Source organism: Passer domesticus, chromosome 10, assembly GCF_036417665.1.
Source record: "Passer domesticus isolate bPasDom1 chromosome 10, bPasDom1.hap1, whole genome shotgun sequence".
NCBI classification, from domain to species: Eukaryota; Metazoa; Chordata; class Aves; order Passeriformes; family Passeridae; genus Passer; species Passer domesticus.
In genome coordinates this window covers 42,471,113-42,494,170 of record NC_087483.1, presented here as the reverse complement: position 1 = coordinate 42,494,170, position 23,058 = coordinate 42,471,113, and the positions used below count along the sequence as shown (strand labels likewise).

General features: G+C 53.7%; 2 protein-coding genes across 2 annotated transcripts in view; one reads left to right on the top strand and one right to left on the bottom strand.

Annotated features, from left to right (window-relative positions):
* GALNT13 (polypeptide N-acetylgalactosaminyltransferase 13) overlaps nucleotides 1-23,058 on the bottom strand; it is a 308,398-nt gene that overhangs the window by 175,001 nt on the left and 110,339 nt on the right. The window lies entirely within an intron of this gene.
* LOC135309474 (BCL-6 corepressor-like protein 1) lies at nucleotides 16,928-22,104 on the top strand. The gene is made up of 2 exons (XM_064435574.1): nucleotides 16,928-18,659; nucleotides 20,516-22,104. The coding sequence occupies exon 2, from the start codon at nucleotides 20,782-20,784 to the stop codon at nucleotides 22,102-22,104; it is 1,323 nt and encodes a 440-aa protein (XP_064291644.1). The 5' UTR covers nucleotides 16,928-18,659; nucleotides 20,516-20,781.

Here is a 23,058-nt window from a genome sequence, read left to right as displayed (position 1 = left end):
TTTGTCATATTTAGAGCTCAGTGTTTCTACCTGTTAGTGGGACTCATGAACAGCTGTGAGGTGACACTGTGGTCAATTAGACCCCCTTGAGTGGAGTGAAAATAGATATTGGGGTAAAATCAATGAGAAATGTCACAGCCTATGTAGCCCCTGATGGAAAACCTCCATCCTGGCACAGCTCGGGCACCGATGCCAGCTCTGCCAACACCCAGGAGCGGGGCTGAGCGTCCCTTCCCTGCCCTGCACCCCTGCTCTCTCCGGAGCGCTCCGCCTCGGAGCTCAGCTGTTCCAAAGTAAAATAGATTGCCAACAAAATTGCTTCTCCTGCTCCTCCATTGTCAACAGGAGAGGATTTCCCTAGTGCGGGTTAACATGGCTCACATGAGAGAGCCGGGGCAGGGCCAGGCTGCGATCCGGCGCGGGCAGAATTGATATTCAGCAGCATCCCCGCGCCGAGCGTGAGCCGTGCTGGTGCTGAGATGATGATTAGCTAATTCACCTGCCCTAAGTGGATTTGTTTCTCCGTGTCAAAATACACCCTGGGTTTTATCTACAGGTAGATTGGAGCAGAGAGTCCTTGATTAAGTTATCAGGAGAGCGGCGTGGTTTGTACTCGGGCTTTGATTGCAGGGACAAAAGGCACCTCATACACAAATAATTGGTGTGGGACTGGGAATCCCGCTGTGTCACCCACAAATGGGAGCTTGGAGCCTGCCATGAGGGAAAACGGGTTGGAAAAAGGGTTGGAAGAGGGGTCTGTGTCATCCTTCTCTCTGCTGGCTCACACCCCGAAGCGGCGTCACCACCTGGCTGTGCTGAGCGTGCGCCACGTCCCCTTTCCATCCCTCCCTCCACGTGGGCACTTTCCAGCCCAGGTGCTGCATTTCGGGTGTTCCTGGAGCTGCACACCCAGGCCCACGCGGGGCTGGATCTCCAGACCCTGCAGGACATCCCCCTCTGTCCCTGCGGTGGCACAATCCCAGCAAAGCCCCAAAGTTGGCCGCGGGAGCTTTCGGGCGCCGCCGCGTGCGGAGCCTCATTTTTCCGCAGGAGTTGCAGGGTTTAATATATATGAAAATCAGGCGTGGTGTATCTTTGCATATGTGCCTTTTGTAATCTAATTTTGACAGATGGCGAGCTCCATAAATCTCGCTCCTCGCTAGAGAAACCCTTGGCTTGACTCGCGCTCTCTGCAAACTCGCTGCCGACTGCGTTTGCATTTCAGTTTTTAATATAGATGCGGATTTTTTTCCCCCCTGCTCTGCTTTTGTTTTGATTTTCAATGTATCTGCCAAGTATTTCCACCCCTGATTTCCACATACAAATTGCAACCGAGCTCCGGTTTCTCCTTTCTTTCTATTTTTTCAGCCCTATTCGGTGCATAATGCCAGGGACTTTGCTATTCTGCATGTTGCCTTATTAAAAATAAATATGCTGCCCTGTCCCTGTTTGCTCCGTCTCCCATTACTGACAACAATCCCGACAAATTCTTACTATTTAAGGGTGGTGAAAAAACTCCACCAGGAAGCAGTTTCCTCTCCTGCCAGCTCCAGACAGGCTGCTCATTGAAAATGTAATACACTGCTGCCATGTCACAGGTCAGCTGGCAAATGGCAATCTGAATTTTAAAAGGAATATGAATAAAATTCTGTTTTATTTTGAAAATGAACTTTGTGCCCTCCATCATGAATCCAATATATGTCTTAATCTTCTATGCTCTTGAAGCCTGCGGCTCCTGGCTGAGTCCTTTGACTCCTGAACCTAATAAGGAAAATAGGTTGTTTTCCCATCCTCGCCTCATTTTGAGAGGGGCTGAAACAAACAGTCCCTATTCCAGCTGTAATTGGCAAAGCATAAAAACATGTGTGTTATATAATTTTGGGGGTTTACGGCCGAGCTCGGCGCGGCGGTGCTGGAGTTTGAGGTTTGATTGAGCCGTGCTGCCTGTGGAAATAACGCTGTCAGCGCCGGGGCGCGGAACGCGCGCCGTGTTTACCCTGCGGCCGCCCGCCTGGGGCTGCCCGGGAGGAAAGGCCCCTCCGGGTGGGATGTTCTGCCCTGAGCCTTGATTTCCAGCCCAGTCCCAAGGGCTGGGTGTTCCCAGCGAATCTGGGGCTGGAAAATTCCCAGTGGGAGGCGCGGATCACTGGCTGGTGACACCGGATTTGTCCAAGTGCTTTGTCCTGCAGGGTGTGGACACGTGTCTGTATTTCTGTTCAGGTGTTTTCCTTGCTGAATCACCCTGGGCATGACCCAGCCGTGCCATGAGCACCCCTCGTGTCCCTGTCCATGTCCAGAGGTACAGCCACGGGGTCAGCACAGGCCAGGGCTCTCAGGTGCCTCCACTCCCCATCCATCCGTGTCCCAGCACAGGCCAGGGCTCTCAGGTGCCCCCACTCCTGATCCATCCGTGTCCCAGCACAGACCAGGGCTCTCTGTGTGTCCCCATTCCCGATCCATCCGTGTCCCAGCACAGGCCAGGGCTCTGTGTGCCCCCATTCCTGATCCATCCGTGTCCCAGCACAGGCCAGGGCTCTCAGGTGCCCCCGTTCCCCATCCATCCGTGTCCCAGCACAGGCCAGGGCTCTCTGTGTGCCCCCATTCCCGATCCATCCGTGTCCCAGCACAGGCCAGGGCTCTCAGGTGCCCCCACTCCCGATCCATCCGTGTCCCAGCACAGGCCAGGGGCTCTCCAGTGCCTCCATTCCCGATCCATCCGTGTCCCAGCACAGGCCAGGGCTCTCAGGTGCCTCCATTCCTGATCCATCCGTGTCCCAGCACAGGCCAGGGCTCTCAGGTGCCCCCACTCCCAATCCATCCGTGTCCCAGCACAGACCAGGGCTCTCAGGTGCCCCCACTCCCGATCCATCCGTGTCCCAGCACAGACCAGGGCTCTCAGGTGCCCCCATTCCTGATCCATCCGTGTCCCAGCACAGGCCAGGGCTCTCAGGTGCCCCCATTCCTGATCCATCCGTGTTCCAGCACAGGCCAGGGGCTCTCCAGTGCCTCCACTCCCGATCCATCCGTGTCCCAGCACAGGCCAGGGCTCTCAGGTGCCCCCATTCCCCATCCATCCGTGTCCCAGCACAGGCCAGGGCTCTCAGGTGCCCCCATTCCTGATCCATCCGTGTCCCAGCACAGACCAGGGCTCTCAGGTACCTCCATTCCTGATCCATCCGTGTCCCAGCACAGACCAGGGCTCTCAGGTGCCCCCATTCCCGATCCATCCGTGTCCCAGCACAGGCCAGGGCTCTCAGGTGCCCCCATTCCCCATCCATCCGTGTCCCAGCACAGACCAGGACTCTCTGTGTGCCCCCACTCCTGATCCATCCGTGTCCCAGCACAGGCCAGGGCTCTCAGGTGCCCCCATTCCTGATCCATCCGTGTCCCAGCACAGACCAGGGCTCTCAGGTACCTCCATTCCTGATCCATCCGTGTCCCAGCACAGACCAGGGCTCTCAGGTGCCCCCATTCCCGATCCATCCGTGTCCCAGCACAGGCCAGGGCTCTCAGGTGCCCCCATTCCCCATCCATCCGTGTCCCAGCACAGACCAGGGCTCTCAGGTGCCCCCATTCCCCATCCATCCGTGTCCCAGCACAGGCCAGGGCTCTCAGGTGCCCCCATTCCTGATCCATCCGTGTCCCAGCACAGGCCAGGGCTCAGCTCCGGGAATTCATGCTGACCTTTGCCTGGGTGGGTCAGAGGAACACCAGGGTGGCTTTGCTCCCAAACCACCTCACTGAGGTGCTGTGCTGGGGGGCAGGATCCCACCTGGCAGCAAAACAGGAATTCTGGAAATAGGGATTTCTCTCCTATTAAACTGGGATATGAGTTTGACAGCTCACTCTGAATTTGGGGAATTTCTTCTCAAAGGTTGGAGAAAAATCACACCGTGTGGGGGAAGATTATCCATCTATCGATCGTGGATCAGTTGTCTATCTATCAACTGATGCACAACTGATAGACAGCTGATGGCCTACCAGTATTCTATCACCAATCTATCAATTATCTCTCATTGATCTGTCAATTATCTCTCATCAGCCTCTCAATTACCTCTCATCTCTAGGAATTATCTATCCCTACACACACAGAACCACTTGGTGCTTCCCAGCACCCCAAAAAGCCAAAACCCCAACGTTTCCTGACTTTCCTGCAGCTGGATCCCCACTTTGGGAAGGGAATCGTTTTCCTCAAGTGCTTTGTTGCTCAGAGCCTGAAATCCACCTTAGTTCCTCATCCTGGGAGCCTCAGGGGGCTCTGGGGTGTTTGAGGTAGGGATGGGGATGGAAATGTTGGGATGCACCAGGATAAACACCACTAGGGTGATCCCAGTGGATCCCACTTTGGTCAAAGACATTTAATTTATAAAAAAAGTTTATGTGGACACTGAACACGCCAGAATATTGGGAGAAACGAACTCCTTGAGAAGAACAGGGAATGAACACAGGGGACCACTGAAAAAATAAATAAATAAATATATATATATATATATATATATATATATATATATGAAAAGATATCAAAATAAAAATCAGGTGCAATGCTGAATCCTGTATTGCCTGAAAGCTCCAGAAATACGAACAATTCTTCTCCACATTTATCCCCTTCCAAGACATTTGGGTGTGAGCATTGTCAAGGAGGGATGCTCCCTCGAGGGGAAGGGAGATCCCTGCTCGGGTGAGGCAGAGAATAACAGTAATAATAATAACAATAGAAATAATAACAATAACAATAACAATAACAACAATAATAATAATAATAATAATAATAATAATAATAATAATAATAATAATAGGTTTTGGCTGGTATGCATTTCCAAACTGAAGGCTCCAAAGGAAATTCCCTGCGAGATGAGCTGGGATCTCCCCAGTGCCGTGGGCAGGGCAGCACTGATGGCTGCAGGGTGCCCAGGCTGGTGTCAGACACGGGAGCTCCGTGCCCCTGGCACGCCGGGAGCAGGGCGGGATCTGGGGGCTGGCAGTGTCCCTGGGCTGCCGAGCACAGCAATTATTTCATTACCCAGCCCTGTCTCATTTAGCCCCAGCTCCTGTTTGTGTTTGATTGCCGTACTGATAATGATGATGGGGAGAATTGCTGTGATGAGGAATTGCAATCAGCTAAATAGCAGCAGAGCTTCCCCCAGGGACGGGGACTCGTGGAATCCCACTCCGGATTGTTTGGGGCTTCTCCTTCTTTGTCTGGGCGAGCCTGGTGGGAAAGAGGAGCCGGAGGCTTTCAGGATGGCTGAAGGAGCTGAATGAGGGAAGCCAACAGGCAGAGCAAGTGGTTCTGAGTTATTTGGATTTTCTGTCCTTGTCCTGCCTGTCACAGTGTCCCTGTGTGGGCACAGATTGTGGCAGCTCATCCAAGCACTCACAGTCATGGAATTCTGAATAGATTGGGCTGGATGGGACCTTAAATCCCATCCCTGTGCTGGGCAGGAACACCTTCCCCTGTCCCAGGTGCTCCCAGCCCTGTCCAGCCTGGCCTTGGCACTGCTAGGGATCCAGGGGCAGCCCCAGCTGCTCTGGGCACTGTGCCAGCCCTGCCCACCCTCACAGGGAACAATTCCTCATTCCCAATATCCCATCCAGCCCTGCCCTCTGGCAGTGGAAAGACAGGAATTTAGGCTGGGGAGCTTCCTGGGAGCAGGTTTGAAGGAGCAATCCCACCAAAGCAGAGCCAGGGGTGAATCTTGGGTGTCTCCCGTTTTTCATGGCTTCTCACACAGTGGGCAGAGGGAATTCAGAGCAGGGATTAAACCCTCCCAGCAACTTCAGCCAACTGAGGCACTTCATTACAGCAGGAGCAGCTGAAATCCCAGGGGAAGCAGCTGCCAGGACTGGCACATTGTGGTCCAAGGCCTTGGGAATGGTGGTGGTGGTTCTGAAAGGGGCATTTGTGGGAAGTGTAAGGACAGCAGCTCACTGGGTGTGGGGAACTGCAGCAGCTTTGGGAACTTCAGTGCTGGGTGCTGGCAGCCAGGTGGGAACAACCCCACTCCATCCCTGGCACTGGGAGGCGACTGGGAATGGACTGGGATGGGACTGGGATGGGACTGGGAGCTGCCCTGCTGCTTGTCCCAGGTGGGACCATCCCCATAGCCATCCCTGTCACTGGGATGGCACTGGGCTGGCACTGGCTGGCACTGGGCTGGCACTGGCTGGCACTGGGATGTCACTGGGCTGGCACTGGGATGTCACTGGGATGGCACTGGGCTGGCACTGGGCAGGCACTGGGATGTCACTGGGCTGGCACTGGCTGGCACTGGGATGTCACTGGGCTGTCACTGGGCTGTCACTGGGCAGGCACTGGGCAGGCACTGGGCTGGCACTGGGCTGGCACTGGGCAGGCACTGGCTGGCACTGGGCTGGCACTGGGCTGTCACTGGCTGGCACTGGGCTGGCACTGGGATGTCACTGGGCAGGCACTGGGCTGGCACTGGGCTGTCACTGGGCTGGCACTGGGCTGGCACTGGGCTGTCACTGGCTGTCACTGGGCTGGCACTGGGCTGGCACTGGGCTGGCACTGGCATGTCACTGGGCTGGCACTGGGCTGGCACTGGGCTGGCACTGGCATGTCACTGGGCTGGCACTGGGCTGGCACTGGGCTGTCACTGGCTGTCACTGGGCAGGCACTGGGCTGTCACTGGCTGGCACTGGGCTGGCACTGGGCTGGCACTGGGCTGTCACTGGGATGTCACTGGGCAGGCACTGGGCTGTCACTGGGCTGTCACTGGCTGTCACTGGGCTGGCACTGGGCTGGCACTGGCTGGCACTGGGCAGGCACTGGGCAGGCACTGGGCTGTCACTGGGCTGGCACTGGCATGTCACTGGGCTGACACTGGGCTGTCACTGGGATGTCACTGGGCAGGCACTGGGCAGGCACTGGGCTGTCACTGGCTGTCACTGGGCTGGCACTGGGCTGTCACTGGCTGGCACTGGGCTGTCACTGGCTGTCACTGGGCTGTCACTGGGCTGGCACTGGGCAGGCACTGGGATGTCACTGGGCTGGCACTGGGCAGGCACTGGGCAGGCACTGGGATGTCACTGGGCAGGCACTGGGCAGGCACTGGGCTGTCACTGGGCAGGCACTGGGCAGGCACTGGCTGGCACTGGGCTGGCACTGGGCTGTCACTGGCTGGCACTGGGCTGGCACTGGGATGTCACTGGGCAGGCACTGGGCTGGCACTGGGCTGTCACTGGGCTGGCACTGGCATGTCACTGGGCTGGCACTGGGCTGTCACTGGCTGTCACTGGCTGTCACTGGGCTGGCACTGGGCTGTCACTGGCTGTCACTGGGCTGGCACTGGGATGTCACTGGGCTGGCACTGGGCTGTCACTGGCTGTCACTGGGCTGGCACTGGGATGTCACTGGGCTGGCACTGGGCTGTCACTGGCTGTCACTGGAGCTGCCCTGCTGCTGTGCCATGCCGAGGGGCCCGGGCAGGACCCCCCAGCAGCAGCTCCAGTGTGCTGTGGTCCAGGGGGATGGATGCATGGATGGATGGGCTGCCAGGATCCTCCCCCACCTCCAGCAGCAGGATTAGCAAATTGGAGCTTAATCCAAACCCCTGGGACCCCCTGGGATTCATTAGCTGCAGGTTTCGAATTATCTCCCAGGTTAAACAAAAGAATTGGGCCTTTTGCATATCTCGGGAAGGTAGGGATCCTCTGGAGACTGTAGATTATCTTGGTAATATTTTTTTCCTCCCCTGTACATTCCTGTAGCTAAGAAATCTCTGAAAATAATTTCTGGAACACTTACCAGGCTTCCAGAGACTGCCTGCCTTAAATAAGGATATTACACTTAATTAAGCATTGTGCCTGTGGGGCCGAGCGTGCAGGGTTCAGCTGAGAAGTCTCAGGTTAGAGGAATTTATAGTTGAATGCGACGGCTTCAGCAACTTTTTGGATTCAGGCTGTTGGCTGGTGAGGAAATCTAAGATGTTTTGAGAGGAAAAATTACTGATCTGATGTAAAAAATTATTGTATTGCTGTGTTGAAAGTGCCGTGAGCCACGGGGCTGTTTAGTCATGCTCAGATGAAGGCTGAAGCATTGCCTTTATCCTCGCCACAAAAAGAGGATTATTATTTTTAAAACGGTGATTTTTTTTTTTTTTTTCCCCCCCTCCACAATTTCAAATTAGGCTTTGATTGTGCAGCAGCACAAACAGAGCCCCTCTACCGGAGCTATTTATCTTCTGAAAGAAAAAATAGCGGGAAAGAAAAGAGAGAGGGGAAAAAAAAAAAAAAATCCCCCAAAGTTTGACTGACACTAATTTCCCGAACACGATCCCCTGGAAACTGCAGTTTATGTGGTGAAATGATAACAGACAGGGTTTGTGATGTCCCCTCGGTGAGCTCCTGTCTGCTGTCAGCTGGCAGCATTTGAGCTGACGGAGGGAGATGCGCGGCGCTCAGATGCCAGCGCGGGGAACAGGAGCTGTCACCAGCAGTGTAATGTGCTGTGTATTATCACTCACACTGATCCGGGGGCCCGCACACTGTCAGCTCCTGAGACTGTACAAGTCAACACAAATAAAACTGAGGAGGCAAATGATAATGTCTGAGATAGATCCAGGCTCATTCTCGCCATTACTTTTTATTCAAACCTTAGAGATGACATGATGTGAAAAATGAGCCTGTGTCTAGTTCAGTGCCCATTAGTGTGTGAGCACATTATCTTCCACTTTTCACATTGAATCTCCCTGTACATCCCGTGGCAGCTGCAGCTCTGCAGCCCGGCAGCTTTGGGGGCTGCCAGCACCTCGGTGTGGGGCAAACGCTGCCCCTCGGGGGATGCCCAGGCTTGGAGCTCCCATCCTTCCTGCCCGGGGGAGCAGGGCTGGGCTGGCTCCTCTGCGCCCAGGCAGGACCCCCGTGTGCCTCTGGAATGTCCTAGGACTCCCCACCCGTGCTGGGAACACCCTTTTGTGCTGTGGGACAGCCCGGGCTGATTTCCTGCCCTCTCCCATCCCCATCACCCCAGCCCTGCTGTCCCTTCCTGCCCAGGGGAGCAGGGCTGGGCTGGCTCCTCTGTGCCCAGGAGCTCTCCGGGTGGCTCTGGAATCCCCCAGGGCTTGGGGGACCCATCCTGCTCTGGGATAACCGAGGGCTGCCTTCCTCCCCTCCTGCTCCTCCATCCTCATCCCCCCAGCCCCGACGTCTGTGCCCCAGCACAGGGCCCTGAGCCAGGACAGGGCCACCCCTGACCTGCCCCGGGCACAAATCCATCCCTTCCCCTGCTCCCCCTGCTCCTGGGGCCAGGGGAGGTGCCCATGCAGGAGAGGAGCCCCTCAGCACCTGCCCGGGCTCCAGGAGCTGCCAGGGCCCCCCCGAGCCCCCAAAACCACGGGGGACCCTCAGCTGGGCACAGGAATCGCCTTCCCGAGGAGCTTTTAGCACAGCTGCTGACACCATCAGCACCCGAGTAAAATTCCTATTACTCTCCTGTATAACCTTTAATTACCCCCACCACCCCAAAAATATCCCTCAATTACCTCGCAGGCAGAATTATGCATATTTTTAAAGTTCTCCCAGGGATATAACACTAAACGTTGGGTTGTTATGGTTCAGTGGTTTAAATTACAGTGTACTTAATTAAAACAGCATAAAAAGCTGTCAGTATTCCATATAATTTGAGAGACTTTGATTAGTGATTTCTTTCTTTTACTGTTAGAGCACACTCAGCTTGGCCATTAGGTTGTCATTTACCAGCACCTTGGTGCTGGAGCCATCATTTCACAGCACTGGGGGGAAAAAAAAGGTAAACAAATGACACTTCCCAGCAAAAGAAGTGACAAGCAGAGAGCAGGCACCCTGAAGGAGGAGGGGAAGGGGGTTGGAAGGCGGGATTTGGGCTCGGGAGGTCGGGGAATGAGCCCTGGTGGGCTCTCACGAGGGGAGAGCTGGCCGAGGCAGCTGCGGGAGATGAGGAGGGAGTGCAGGGAAGAGCTGGGATTCCTCCCCCAGGAGCGATGGGGACGCTGTGCTGTGCTCCCTGGGCTCTGCCACAAAACCCTGGGCACAGGGGCTGCAGGGTGGGCTGGGCTGGGAGGGACCAGAAATCCCACCAGTGCCACCCTGCCCTGGCAGGGACACCTCCCGCTGTCCCAGGCAGTGCCAGTGTCCAGGCTGGCCTTGGGCACTGCCAGGGATCCAGGGCAGCCCCAGCTGTGCTGGCAATTCCAGCCCAGCCAGGCATTCCCAATCTCCATCCAGCCCTGCCCTCTTCCAGCTTAAAGCCATTCCCCCTGTCCCATCACTCTCTGCCCATATAAAGTCACTCCCCCTGTTCTATCAGCCCCATTTTTTATTTCTGTGGGAGCACACTAAAGGCTGCAGAGGCTGGGACAGCTCCACCACCCCTGGTGTTCTGTGCTTCCCAAACCCTCCCAACCCCCCGAGTTTTATTTCCAGAACTTCCTCCTGAGCTTTGGGAAGAACAGCCGTTCCCCTCCCCGGCAGAACCCCAGAAGGGTTTGGGGTCGAAGGGACCATAAAGATCCCGCAGTTGCAAGCCCCTGCTGTGGGCAGGGAAGCTTGGAATTCCCTGGAGCAGCTGCAGCATCCCTCGGGAGCTCAGGGCTGGCTGGGGGAGGCGTTGCACTGCCAGGTCACCGTGCTTAGGGAGGCTTTTGAACATAATCCATGTTTATTTATAAACCAGTGATGTGACAGTGCTCACGCTGGGAACATCTATATTTTTCATCAAGGCTTTTTATTATGGCCAAACACGAAATCATAACTGTGAACAGGAAAATCCTGTTTAGCCACGGGCTAAACATCTCAGCCACACTCAGAGCCGTGGTTCCCTCTTTACATTATCGGCCTAAACAAATATTTTTTAAAATACACTTAGAGCAGAGCAGATGCTGGGGATTCACAATGGTTTTTTCCAGCTCAGAGGGTTCTCAAAGCTATTTGCTGGCTGGGAATGTGCAGACTCATTCAGGCTTGCTTGAAAAATTATCCTGTTTGTAAGTAATGACTTGCTGGTAATTGTTATCTCCTCGGAACTCGGGCACTCCAACCTGTGCTCATCCAGGGGCTGAGCCTGCCACTAATGGGGGTTTATTTATCTCCTCTTTGGGGTTTTGCAAAAATGTGGCACGTGAGGAAAATACAGCTCAGCTCTCCTGGGGTGCCACAGTCAGGGCTGGGGCTGGACCTGCCCTGATTTAGGAGCAGGTGCCACCAGCTCCAGGGGACATGAGGGCTTTGGGATTTGTTCCCTGTGTCTCAAGATTTGTGATCAGGGGGTTTGGCCAGGCTGGGGAGCTGATCCAGGACACTGCCAGCAATCCCTGAGAGGGTCAGTGGGGATTAAAGCGTAGGAGGAGTGGCTGAGGGAGCTGGGAAGGGGCTGCAGAATCCCTGAGGGAGCTGGGAAGGGGCTGCAGAATCCCTGAGGGAGCCGGGAAGGGGCTGGGGAATCCCTGAGGGAGCTGGGAAGGGGCTGGGGAATCCCTGAGGGAGCCGGGAAGGGGCTGGGGAATCCCTGAGGGAGCCGGGAAGGGGCTGGGGAATCCCTGAGGGAGCCGGGAAGGGGCTGGGGAATCCCTGAGGGAGCCGGGAAGGGGCTGGGGAATCCCTGAGGGAGCTGGGAAGGGGCTCAGCCTGGAGCACAGGAGGATCCCCAGGGATCTTTTCCCTCTCTGGAATTCCCTGCCAGGAGGGCACAGCCGGGGGGTCGGGCTGTGCTCCAGGGAACAGGGACAGGAGCAGAGGGAACGGCCTCAGGCTGGCCCAGGGCAGCTCAGGGTGGGCACAGCAGGAATTTCCCCATGGAAAGGGGCTCAGGGATTGGAACTGCCCAGGGAGGGCTGCAGTGCCCATCCCTGGAGGTGTCCCAGGAATTCCTGGAGGTGGCACTCGGGGCTCTGGGCTGGGGATGGGCACAGCTGGGACTCCATGGGCTGGGAGGGCTTTTCCAGCCTCAGGGATCCTGGGATTTGTGTTCATCCCCTCCGTGGGGCCACTTCCCTCTCACCACCCCTGTGGCCACTGGGTGCAGTCCTGGGCTCCCCTCCATGTGCTTCTCCCACTCTTTCCCAGTTACTTTTGCTGATGAATTTTTCCAAATCCCCTCATTTCCCATTTATTTCCTGCCTCCCATCTCTTATTTTCCCTTTCTCCATTCCCAAATCAAGGTGAACCAGTTCATTGAGGCTGAAGAAAATTCAATACCCCATTTCCTGCCTTAACCCCATTCCCTTGGCTCTCCGAGGGATCACACAGCCACGGGACCCCCTGGAAAAGTGAGGTGGGAGAAGTGGGAATGCCAAAGGGGCTGGATCCTCGTGCCCAGCATGGTTTGCCAGAACTCCACTGCCAAAATCCTCAGGAGCAGATCAGCTCTGTGAGGTTAAACCCTGCTGAAAACCCTGTCAGGGGCAGAGGGCAGCACAGCCCCGATCCCAAATCCACCAGTGCTGCTGGGTGTGGGGCGGATCCCGGGAAATGAGGAGCTCGGTGCGATGGCTGTGTGTGTTCAGTGAGCACCCTGCGTGCCTCAGGCTGTGTGCCTGCGGGATTTCATCTGGAGGAGCGCTCACTGCTCTGAAAGCTTTAATTGCAGGGCTGAGTCCCCCTTGGAGCCATTTGTGCTGCTGGAAGGATGACTCCCTGCTGGAATGCCCTCGGGAATTGTTGGTACCATGGAAAGGCCCCTCCCTGAGGGTGAGAAATGCTGCGGATTTTCGGATTTGCGGTGAGCCGCTCTCCTGGAGCCCCTGCTCCCGGGAAGGGGAAAGGGCTGGGAGCAGGGACTCAGGCTCTGCCCTGAATCCTGACCAGGGATGCAGAGAGCTCCAAAGCTGCTGGGCATGGCTTGGCTGAGGGAACCCCACTGAAGTATCCCTTTATTATCCCTGCTGAGCCTGGCAGGGATGGGATTGGAGGCTGGAGCTTGGCCTGCCTTGGGCCGGGGTGGGGCCCAGAGTGGCACCAGGGGGCATGGGATGGACATGGACTGGGAAAGGGGATGGATGGATGGATGGATGGAGGGATGGATGATGGATGGATGGATGGATGGATGGATGGATGGATGGATGATGGATGGATGGATGGATGGATGGATGGAGGGATGGATGGATGGATGGATGATGGATGGATGGATGGATGGATGGATGGATGGATGGATGGATGATGGATGGATGGATGGATGGATGGATGGATGGATGGATGGGGGATGATGGATGGATGGATGGATGGATGGATGGATGGATGGATGGATGGATGAGGGATGGATGGATGGATGGATGGATGGATGGATGGATGGATGGATGATGGATGGATGGATGGATGAGGGATGGATGGATGGATGGATGGATGGATGGATGGATGGATGGATGAGGGATAGATGGATGGATGGATGGGTGGATGATGGATGGATGATGGATGATGGATGATGGATGATGGATGGATGGATGATGGATGGATGGATGGATGGATGATGGATGGATGGATGGATGGATGGATGGATGGATGGATGATGGATGGATGATGGATGGATGATGGATGGATGGATGGATGGATGATGGATGGATGGATGGATGGATGGATGGATGGATGGATGGATGGATGGATGGATGATGGATGGATGATGGATGGATGATGGATAGATGATGGATGGGTGGATGATGGATGGATGGATGATGGATGGATGGATGATGGATGGATGGATGATGGATGGATGGATGGATGGATGGATGGATGGATGGATGGATGATGGATGGATGATGGATGGATGATGGATAGATGATGGATGGGTGGATGATGGATGGATGGATGATGGATGGATGGATGGATGAGCCCCCACTGTTCCTGCTGGCAGCTCCTGGTGCTCTACTCCCAGGCAGATCCCTGGAACCTCCTCTGTGGGTTTGGCTCCAGCCCTCAGCTTTTCCCTGCTGTCCTGCGGCAGCTGGAATTGCTGGAGCAGGAGCTCCATCTGCACAGGCTGTGGTTGCTTGGCAGAGGTTTGGACCTGGGAGTGATGGAAATGAAGCAGTTGTGAGGCATTTCCTTCAACTCTCCCTGCTCCTCTCCCCATTTCATCCTGAATTCCCAAGTTCTTAATTGTTCTTCCCAAGTTCCTCTATCCAGAGAAAATGAGGAATGCAAATTTTCACCTCCTCACCACAGTTACCCTGAAAGGGCCCAACTACTCCTTCCCCGTGGGTTTCCTCTCTGTCCTGGCCCATGGGCCAGGCCTTTCCCAGTGCCCATGGCATTCCCAGTGCCCCTGGAATTCCCAGTGCCCTTTGGAGCCCTGGCTGTGCCCTGGCTGTCCCGGCTGGGCACCACCTCTGGAATTCTCCTCCCCCCAGCATCCAGCAGCGCCGAGCAGGGCGAATTCCTTCACAGACTCCTTCTCCAGATTGCCAATTCCCTGCACAGATGGCTCTGCAGGAGCCTGTGTGGGAGAAGAGTGGCTTTTTAAGCCAATTAAACAGAAACCTTGTCCAAGAAGGCTTCTGGAAGTGCTGGTGCCTGTGAATTCCTGACGTCCTGGGCTCCGTGCTGCCAGGGCTGCTCCTCCGTAGCAGGGGAGGGAGGGATGGGCACAATTTCCTTGGTTTAAGGTCACCGCTGATTTTGAACATTTTTTAATTTTTTTTATTTTATTATTTCAAGCAAAACTCCGGAAAGAACTTCCAGCTCAGGAATATTGTGGAGTATTTGAGATATCCAGAGAGAAGCTTTTTGTCATCTCTGTCCATGAATTCTCCCTGCCACCTTCCAGCCTGGTCCTCAGCATGAAAGGCAAGCCATGATTTGTAGTAAGAGAGATGAGAGGACGGGAAAGAGGGAGTGAAAGGTGTTAAATTACACCCAGAGGGGGAAATCCTGGGTTTTCTGCCCTTCTTTTCCCCCTATCCTCCTCCTTTCCCCCCCTTCTTTTCATCTTCTTTCCCCCATCTTTTCCCTGCCTTTCCCCCTCTTTCCCCCCTCCTTTCCCTTCTTTTTCTCCCTTCTCTCTCCTCTTCTTTCCCCTCCTGCATCCTCCTCTCCCTTTCCCTTCTCCCTGCTCTTTTTCCCCTTCCCCTCCTTCCCTTTTCCTCCTTCCCCCTTCATTCCTTGCCCCCAGAGGAGACCCCAGAGGTCCCTCCTGCCCCGATCCCGTGTTTGGGTGGCTGTTTGTCCTCTCCTCAGTGGAATTGCCCAGGATCAGGATGGAGAGGACAACCCGGGGCCAGCTGAGCCAGTCCTGGCGTTGGGAACGGGGTTGAAACACTTCCCAAAGCCCTGCAGCCCTTTCCCCCTGGATTCGGGCAGGGAATTGTTGGGCTGCGGGCGGCAGGGCTGGGGCTCGGCCGCTGGCAATTCCCTGGCCCGGCCCTTCCCGGGATTTTCCGTGCCGCACACTCCGGGTGAGAGGCGTTTCCAGCTCCGAGGGAAGGAGCCTGGCAAACACAGGACGGAGCCGCTCGGGAATAAGGCAAACACTGCCGGGGATGAGCGGGATGAGTCAAATATTGGATCAGGACAAACACTGCCGCGGCTCCGGCGGCGCTGCCGGGCTGGGGCGTGCTGGCCATGGGGATGAGGCAGGAGGGGACATCCCCCAGCCGGGAGGGGACATCCCCCAGCCGGGAGGGGACGTCCTCCAGCCGGGAGGGGACATCCCCCAGCCGGGAGGGGACGTCCCCCAGCCGGGAGGGGACATCCCCCAGCCGGGAGGGGACGTCCCCCAGCCGGGAGGGGACATCCCCCAGCCCCGGGCTGCTGTCTCTGTGCCGCTGGGCTCGGGGACCGCAGTTATTGGGATGTGGCACCTGAGGAAACGGGAGCGCTGCTCCTAAATCCCTGGATCTGGCAGAGGAACTCCCGTTTTCATCAGCGCAGCCCAGGGGTGCTGGGATCTCTGGGACTGTTGGGATTGGGAATTCATTGGAGAGGAGCTTATCCCAAACAGGGTCCCAAAGCTCTTCCCTGTCTGCCAGTGGTATGGGATGGGTTGGGATTCTTGGGATGGGATGGGATCCATGGGATGGAATGGGATAATGGGATGGGATGGGATGGGATGGGATGGGATCATTGGGGTGGGATAGGATCCATGGCATGGGATCCATGGCATGGGATTCATGGGATGAGATGGGATGGGATCATTGGGGTGGGATGGGATCATTGGGGTGGGATCCATGGGACAGGATCCATGGGGTATGATGGGATCCATGGGATGGGCTGGGATTACAGCCACAGATCCACTACTCCATGGTAAATGGATAATGAGAAAAACAGGAAAATCCGTTTGGGGGAAGTGTCGAAGAAGTGCCACCGTTTGAAGGTTGTGTCACTGTGCAGGTGACAGCTGAGGGGACAAAGCCTGGCCCTCCCCAGAGGTGGCCTGGGGCGTTCCCAAGGCAGCCTGGTCCATCCAGAGGGTCTGACCTTTCCCAGCACTCCCGGGGCAGCAGAGCTTGGCCCAGGTCAGGCCCTGTGGTCCCTAAAGCCCCTTCCAGCCCAAACCATCCCACAGCTTGCAGGGCTTCCTGCCAGACCCAGCCGTGGAACGGCCCATGGAGGTGAGGACGGGAGAGCCTTGGGATGCTGGGGGGGAGGCTGGAGAAGGTTTGCCAGTGCTCTGGGGTCTCCTTCTCCAGAGCTGTCCAAGCCCTGGATGGGATCCTGGGGTGAGATGCTCTCCAGAGGTGCCTTCAATCCCAGCCACTCTGTTTTCCTGGGATTCTGCAATGCCTGTCATCTTTGGGGAGGTTTAAATTTCTTCATTGCTTTGGGGGCTTTTGTGGGGGGATTTGTTGGTTTGTTTGGGGGGATTTTTGTTTGTTAGTTTAGATTTGGGTTGGGGATTTTTATTGTTTGGTGGGGTTTTTGTTTTTTGTTTTAGGAGGGGTTTTTTTGTTTGTTTGTTTTGTTTTAATATTCTTATTTTTAATTTTGATGTTTTATTTTATTATTTTTAATATTTTATATCTTTTATTGTATAATTTTTGTTTAATTATTTTTATATTTTATTTGGTTTTTTATTTTTATTTGGTTTTTTATTTTATTTTGTATTTTTTAAAATTTTTATTTTATTTTATTTTATTTTATTTTATTTTATTTTATTTTATTTTATTTTATTTTATTTTATTTTATTTTATTTTATTTATTTTATTTTATTTTATTCCTGCCCGGGCAGGTGCTCGGTGCCTCCCAGCAGCTTTAAGCAGTCGGTTCCCCCATCACGCAGTGCTCCCCTTTGGATGGCAATGAGGTTTTCCCTCATTCCCGACTCGGAGTTTCCCGAGTCATCCCATTGTACCCCGGGGCTCAGCAGCTCCTCCCAACCCCTCCCGCTCCTGCTCTGGATGGGATTAACGGGATGAATTTCATGGAGGGATGGGATTACACCGGGACAGGGCGGGCCCGAGGCTGCGCCAGGCTTAGGAAGGATTCCCAGGGGCAAAGCCAGGACTAAACAAGCCTGGTATTTGTAGCACATGTTTGGGAAAAGAAAGGGAGACTCGGGAGAGGGGGAGAGGAGGCTGGGAAACCTTCCCCAAGAGCTGGGGAATGGAAAAGAAGTGGGATGTCAGAGGAGCTCCGTTCTGCCCATCAGACATCTCTCCCCTTTTGAAAAGAGCTGTTTTCTCCTAAGAATTTCCAAAGAAAAGAGGAGTTCAGTGGGAGCATTGCTGTGCAGGAAGGATGCAGGAACAGAAATGGGTAAATGTTAAAATCTCCCTTATTTTCCACAGAGAATTGGACTTTTTTAATACCCAGACTCCAGTGGGTGTGAATCCCTCCTTATGCTCTTCCAGTGGGTTTGAAGGGTGGGGAATATTTCTTTGTACCAGGGGAGCAGCTCCCGTTTGTGTTGGAGTTAGGGCAGAGGGAAGGTTTTGCTCCTGTGCTCACTGCAAGGAGAAAAAGGATTTTCATCCTCCTGGTGCCTCTGGTTGCCTTTGTCACACTTGGGATGCAGATTTTGGGTCTCAGCCACAGAAATAAATGATCTGTCAGGGTTAAAAAATCCAAAATAATGGCTGAGATACCCTAAAAATGTGCTGAAAGTTCAGGAGGGCTGCAGATAACTGAGCAGAGACTTTGAAACTCAGAATGAATCCCTGAGGTTTGCAGGGCACACAGAGAGTTCTCCATGACCCCACACTTCAAACAGCAAATTCACCTGTCCCAAACAAAAATGTAACAGGAAAATGGGCTGAAAAAAGAGGATTTTGGGGCACATTTTGACAAATTCTGCCACTCTGAGAAGGATTCGGAGCCAGCCGTGAGTCCCCAGAGCCGTTTTTCACCGTGAGGAAAATGCCAGTGCTCTTTGTGCAGGTGGGGGTGTCCTGGAAGGGAAATCTACGGATCCGTGGATATCCTCTGACCTTCCTCGGGCTGTGCACGAGCACCTGGCACAAGCCATAGGAATGCCACTAAAAGTAGTGAAGTGAAAGTCAAATTCCCAGCCGGTGCCATCGGCTCCCGGGATTTAAACGAGCCCAACACGTGGGCTGCCTCTCAGCTGCCCAAATTAGCCTAATAAGCTGCATCTCCCCATAAATCTCACTGCTCTTTAATTAGGACATCACTGGAAAGCTGAAGGCACGAAACTTCCAGCCCTGGGTTCTGTGGGAAGCAGAGCCCGGCTGGAAAACCTCCCTGGGAAGGTTTGGAATGCGTTTGGAATCGCTCTGGTAAAGGTTTGAGCAGCTCCAAAGTGGGAAACATCCTCAGGAGGGGCTGGGAGTGAGGCAGAAATTGCTGCTGGATTTATCAGACTGCAATCATCCCCCAGTATTCCTGAGGATAAACGGGCAGGAATCCTTTCCAACCCCAAAAAAAAAAAGAAAAAGCAGGATGGCAGAGCTGCCTTTGCCACGGGGGTTATTGATAGCTGTGATAAATTCCCCACATCCAGCAGGGAGAAATCCCAGCAGCAGGGCTGCGAGTGGGAAGTGGGAGGTGCTGGAAGTGCTGGGGACGTTTCCTCCCAGCCCGGCCTCATTATGCCACGGGCAGAATGTAAAGCAGAGGCTGGGGAAATGTCTCATTAAGGATTTCCTTCAGGGCTGGAATAATGAAAAATGCAGGAGAACCTCTGGCACACGGGGTGGGGGCGGCAGGAGCAGCACTTTGGCACAGGGGTGAATTCCTGGGACTGGGAGGGGGACAGGGCACAGCTGCAGGAAAACAGGGCTGGAAATGTTGGGGTTCATGGGGGGATTTACACCACGAGGGTTGGATCTGGCTCAGGCACAGAATCCCAGGATCCCTGAGGCTGGAAAAGCCCTCTGGGATCATCAAATCCCAGCTGTGCCCACCCTGTCCCCAGCCAGAGCCCCGAGTGCCACCTCCAGGAGTTCCTGGGACACCTCCAGGGATGGGCACTGCAACCCTCCCTGGGCAGTTCCAATCCCTGAGCCCCCTTGCCAGGAAGGATTTTCCCCCAATATACAAAAATGGGGCTTTAAGGACTTCCAGGGCTCCTTTTCTGTTGTTGGTGTGAAGAGTTTGGGGCTGTGGGAACACAAAATGTTCCCTGCCAGAGGGGCTGGGCAGGGACACCTCTGCTGCTGGGTTGGATTGGTGGATATTCCCTTCTGGGAAAAGCCTGGGGATTCTGGTGCTCAGGATCCCAGAAATGAGGCTGGAAAAGAGCTCCAAGGTCCCAGAATCCCAGCTGTGCCCATCCCCACCCTGTCCCCAGCCCAGAGCCCCGAGTGCCACCTCCAGGAATTCCTGGGACACCTCCAGGGATGGGCACTGCAACCCTCCCTGGGCAGCCCCTGCCAGTGCTCACCAACCTTGGCCTTGGAGCTCTTGGCCTCGTTTGGTCTCTGTGGCTCTGAGGGCAGGAGCAGGAGCAAGGTCTGGGGCTGCTGCAGGAAGGCAGAGAGGACTCAGGTTCTCCTGAGTGAAAAATGCAGAAAAACCAATTCTTTATTCACAAAGCTCGTATTTACAGGAAGTGCAGAAGGCTGTGTTAGACCTGACACTCATTTTACTGCTCTGTAATGGCCAGGGTGTGTGCCAGTCAAAGCTCTCAGTTTTTGGTTAGTTCACACGTTTTGTTCACTGATTCCCATGGACAGATTTCCTGTTCATTAGAGGTGCAAACGCTTCTCGTACCAGAGCAGTTTGTTGTGCTCACTGCTTTCCCTCTTGTGATTTTTCACGTGGGAAGTTCCAAGCTTTCTGCTGCCTTGGCTAGAGCAGCAGGGCCTAAAGCATATTTTATAAGGCCTTTATTTTATGATATATCTACTTGTGTGCAACATGGGATAACCACAAACCTCCCCTATCTGTTTATATTCCTTCTGGATCCATCCAAACACAAATTCCCCTGGAAGCTGGCAGTGTTCCACCTTCCAGAATAGCTGAATTATTTTGAAATATTTTGATATTTTAATTATTTTGAATGCTCAGGATATTTTGATTTGAAATATTTTTGATGCTTGAAATGTTTTCTTATTTGAAATATTCTGAAGTTCTAAATATTTTGATGTTGAACCAAAAAAATTTCATTGAAAATTTCCTTTCTTTCTTTCAGGGGGTTGAGTTCCGACAGTGATAATCCAGGTTGGAAATTGCATCCAGTATTTTATCCATCCACCAAGAGAAAAAAGTGAAATTTGGAGATTTAGGAATGTCCTGGAGTGACAGGAATTGTCCCTGGGTTTTTTCAGCCCTGGATGTGGAAATACCTGACCCAAACCCCTCTGAGGCCGCAGGGAATCTGATTTTTCCTGGAGGGACAGAGGGATGAGTGATCTCCAGGGATGTTTGGACATGGATGTTCGGATGTGGGGGTGAAGGATGCTCGGGCACCACCTCCTCCAGTGGAGAGGGCGGCTGGAAAACAGATCCCAAACATCCCTGTGGCCGGAGGCACCGCAGCACCTTTGGGACGAAGGTCTGGAGCCTTGGAAGGGGCAACAGCAGAGAATTCCTGCCTTTTCCCCAATTTCCCCCAGAACTACCCTGCAACACCACCTAGTGCTGCCGGGCCGCGCGGCGGGGCAGTCCCCCGTCCCAAAAGCTCGGGAATTCCCTGGGGAATGGCTGTGGGGCAGCCCGGGCAGGGGCAGGGGCAGGGCCGGGGGTCCCGAGCTGCCTGCGCCTCTGGGACTCGCGGAGAGCGGGACTGTGTCCGGGACAGCTGGGGAGGGACGGCTGCTCCCGCAGGGCTGGGAACAGGGAGTGCCCGGGGAATGCTGCAGGAGCACAGGCAGCGCCCTGGAGAGCTGGGCAGCGCGCCCTACAGCGTTCCCATTCCCTACAGCGTTCCCATTCCCTACAGCGTTCCCTACAGTGTTCCATTCCCTACAGCGTTCCCATTCCCTACAGCGTTCCATCCCCTACAGCATTCCCATCCCCTACAGCGTTCCATCCCCTACAGCGTTCCCATCCCCTACAGCGTTCCCATCCCCTACAGCGTTCCCATCCCCTACAGCGTTCCCATCCCCTACAGCGTTCCATCCCCTACAGCGTTCCATCCCCTACAGCGTTCCATCCCCTACAGCGTTCCCATTCCCTACAGCGTTCCCTACAGTGTTCCATCCCCTACAGCGTTCCCATTCCCTACAGCATTCCATCCCCTACAGCGCTCCCTACAGCATTCCCATTCCCTACAGCATTCCTTACAGCGTTCCGTCCCCTACAGCGTTCCCATCCCCTACAGCATTCCATCCCCTACAGCGTTCTCTACAGCATTCCTATTCCTACAACATTCCCTACAGCATTCCCTGCAGCATTCCTATTCCTACAGCATTCCCTATAGCGTTCTCTTCCTTACAGCATTCCTATTCCTACAGCATTCCCTTCCCTACAGTATTCCCTACAGGGTTCCCTGCAGCATTTCCATTCCCTGCAGCATTTCCATTCCCTACAGCGTTCCCTACAGCATTCCCTACAGTGTTCCCTACAGCATTCCCATTCCCTACAGCATTCCCATTCCCTACAGCATTCCCTTCCCTACAGCATTCCCTACATCACTCCCTTCCCTACAGCATTCCCATTCCCTACAGCATTCCCATTCCCTACAGCATTCCCATTCCCTACAGCATTCCATTCCCTACAGCATTCCCTTCCCTACAGCATTCCCTACAGCATTCCCATTCCCTACAGCATTCCTACTGACAGGCTCCACTGGAGGCACTCTGGGAGGGGAGAGCTGCAGGCAGGGATTCCTCCTGGGCACAGGAGCAGGAGGAAACAGGAGCTGCAATGAGGAGAAAGCACCTTTGGTTAATTAATATTGTTCTAATTGTGGTGCAGTGATTATTATTATTGGTATTAATAAGATTGAGATATAGCATTGTATTTAATGTCTATAATGTCTATATTATATATAGATATATTATGTATAAATTATTATTGGATGATTTTTTTGTGTTAATAATAATAACAGAATCATCATAATTATTCTATACCGTTATATAGAATTACATAACATTATATGTATATATATATATGCATTTTTTAGGCTATTCTTAGGGCAAGTTTCATTTTTAAGCTAAGTTTACCTTTTAGGGGTTTTTTTAGGATAGGTATAATTTTTTAGGATAAGTTTTGTTTTTTAGGATAACTTCAGGTTTTTAGGATAACTTCAGTTTTTAGGGCAAGTTACTTTTTAGGTATGTTACATTTTTAAGATGAGTGTAATGTTTTAGGTGAGGTGTATTTTTTAAGACAAGTTTAATTTTTAGGATAAGTTTGGGGGTTTTTTTGTGTGAGTGAATTTCTTTAGTTTTGTTTTTAGACTAAGTTCATTTCCTTAAGCTAAGTTCAGTTTTTTTCAGGTAAATACATTTTTAAGGACAAATTGGTTTACTAAGGAAGGTGCATTTGTTCAGGGTCAGACTAAATTTGCAGGAAAGTTTTGCAAGCACCTCCTGCTTCCAATTCCAATCCACAAAGGGAAAAGAGGAGGAGGAAAAGGAATAAAATGTTGGCCCCACAGAGGGGCTGAACACAGAATCCCAGGATCCCTGAGGCTGGAAAAGCCTCCAAGGTCATTGAGTCCCAGCTGTGCCCACCCTGTCCCCAGCCAGAGCCCCGACTGCCACCTCCAGGAGTTCCTGGGACACCTCC

Coding starts and splice junctions, on each gene's coding strand:
- LOC135309474 (XM_064435574.1), top strand. CDS start 20,782: ATGCTCGGGCACCACCTCCTCCAGTGGAGAGGGCGGCTGGAAAACAGA.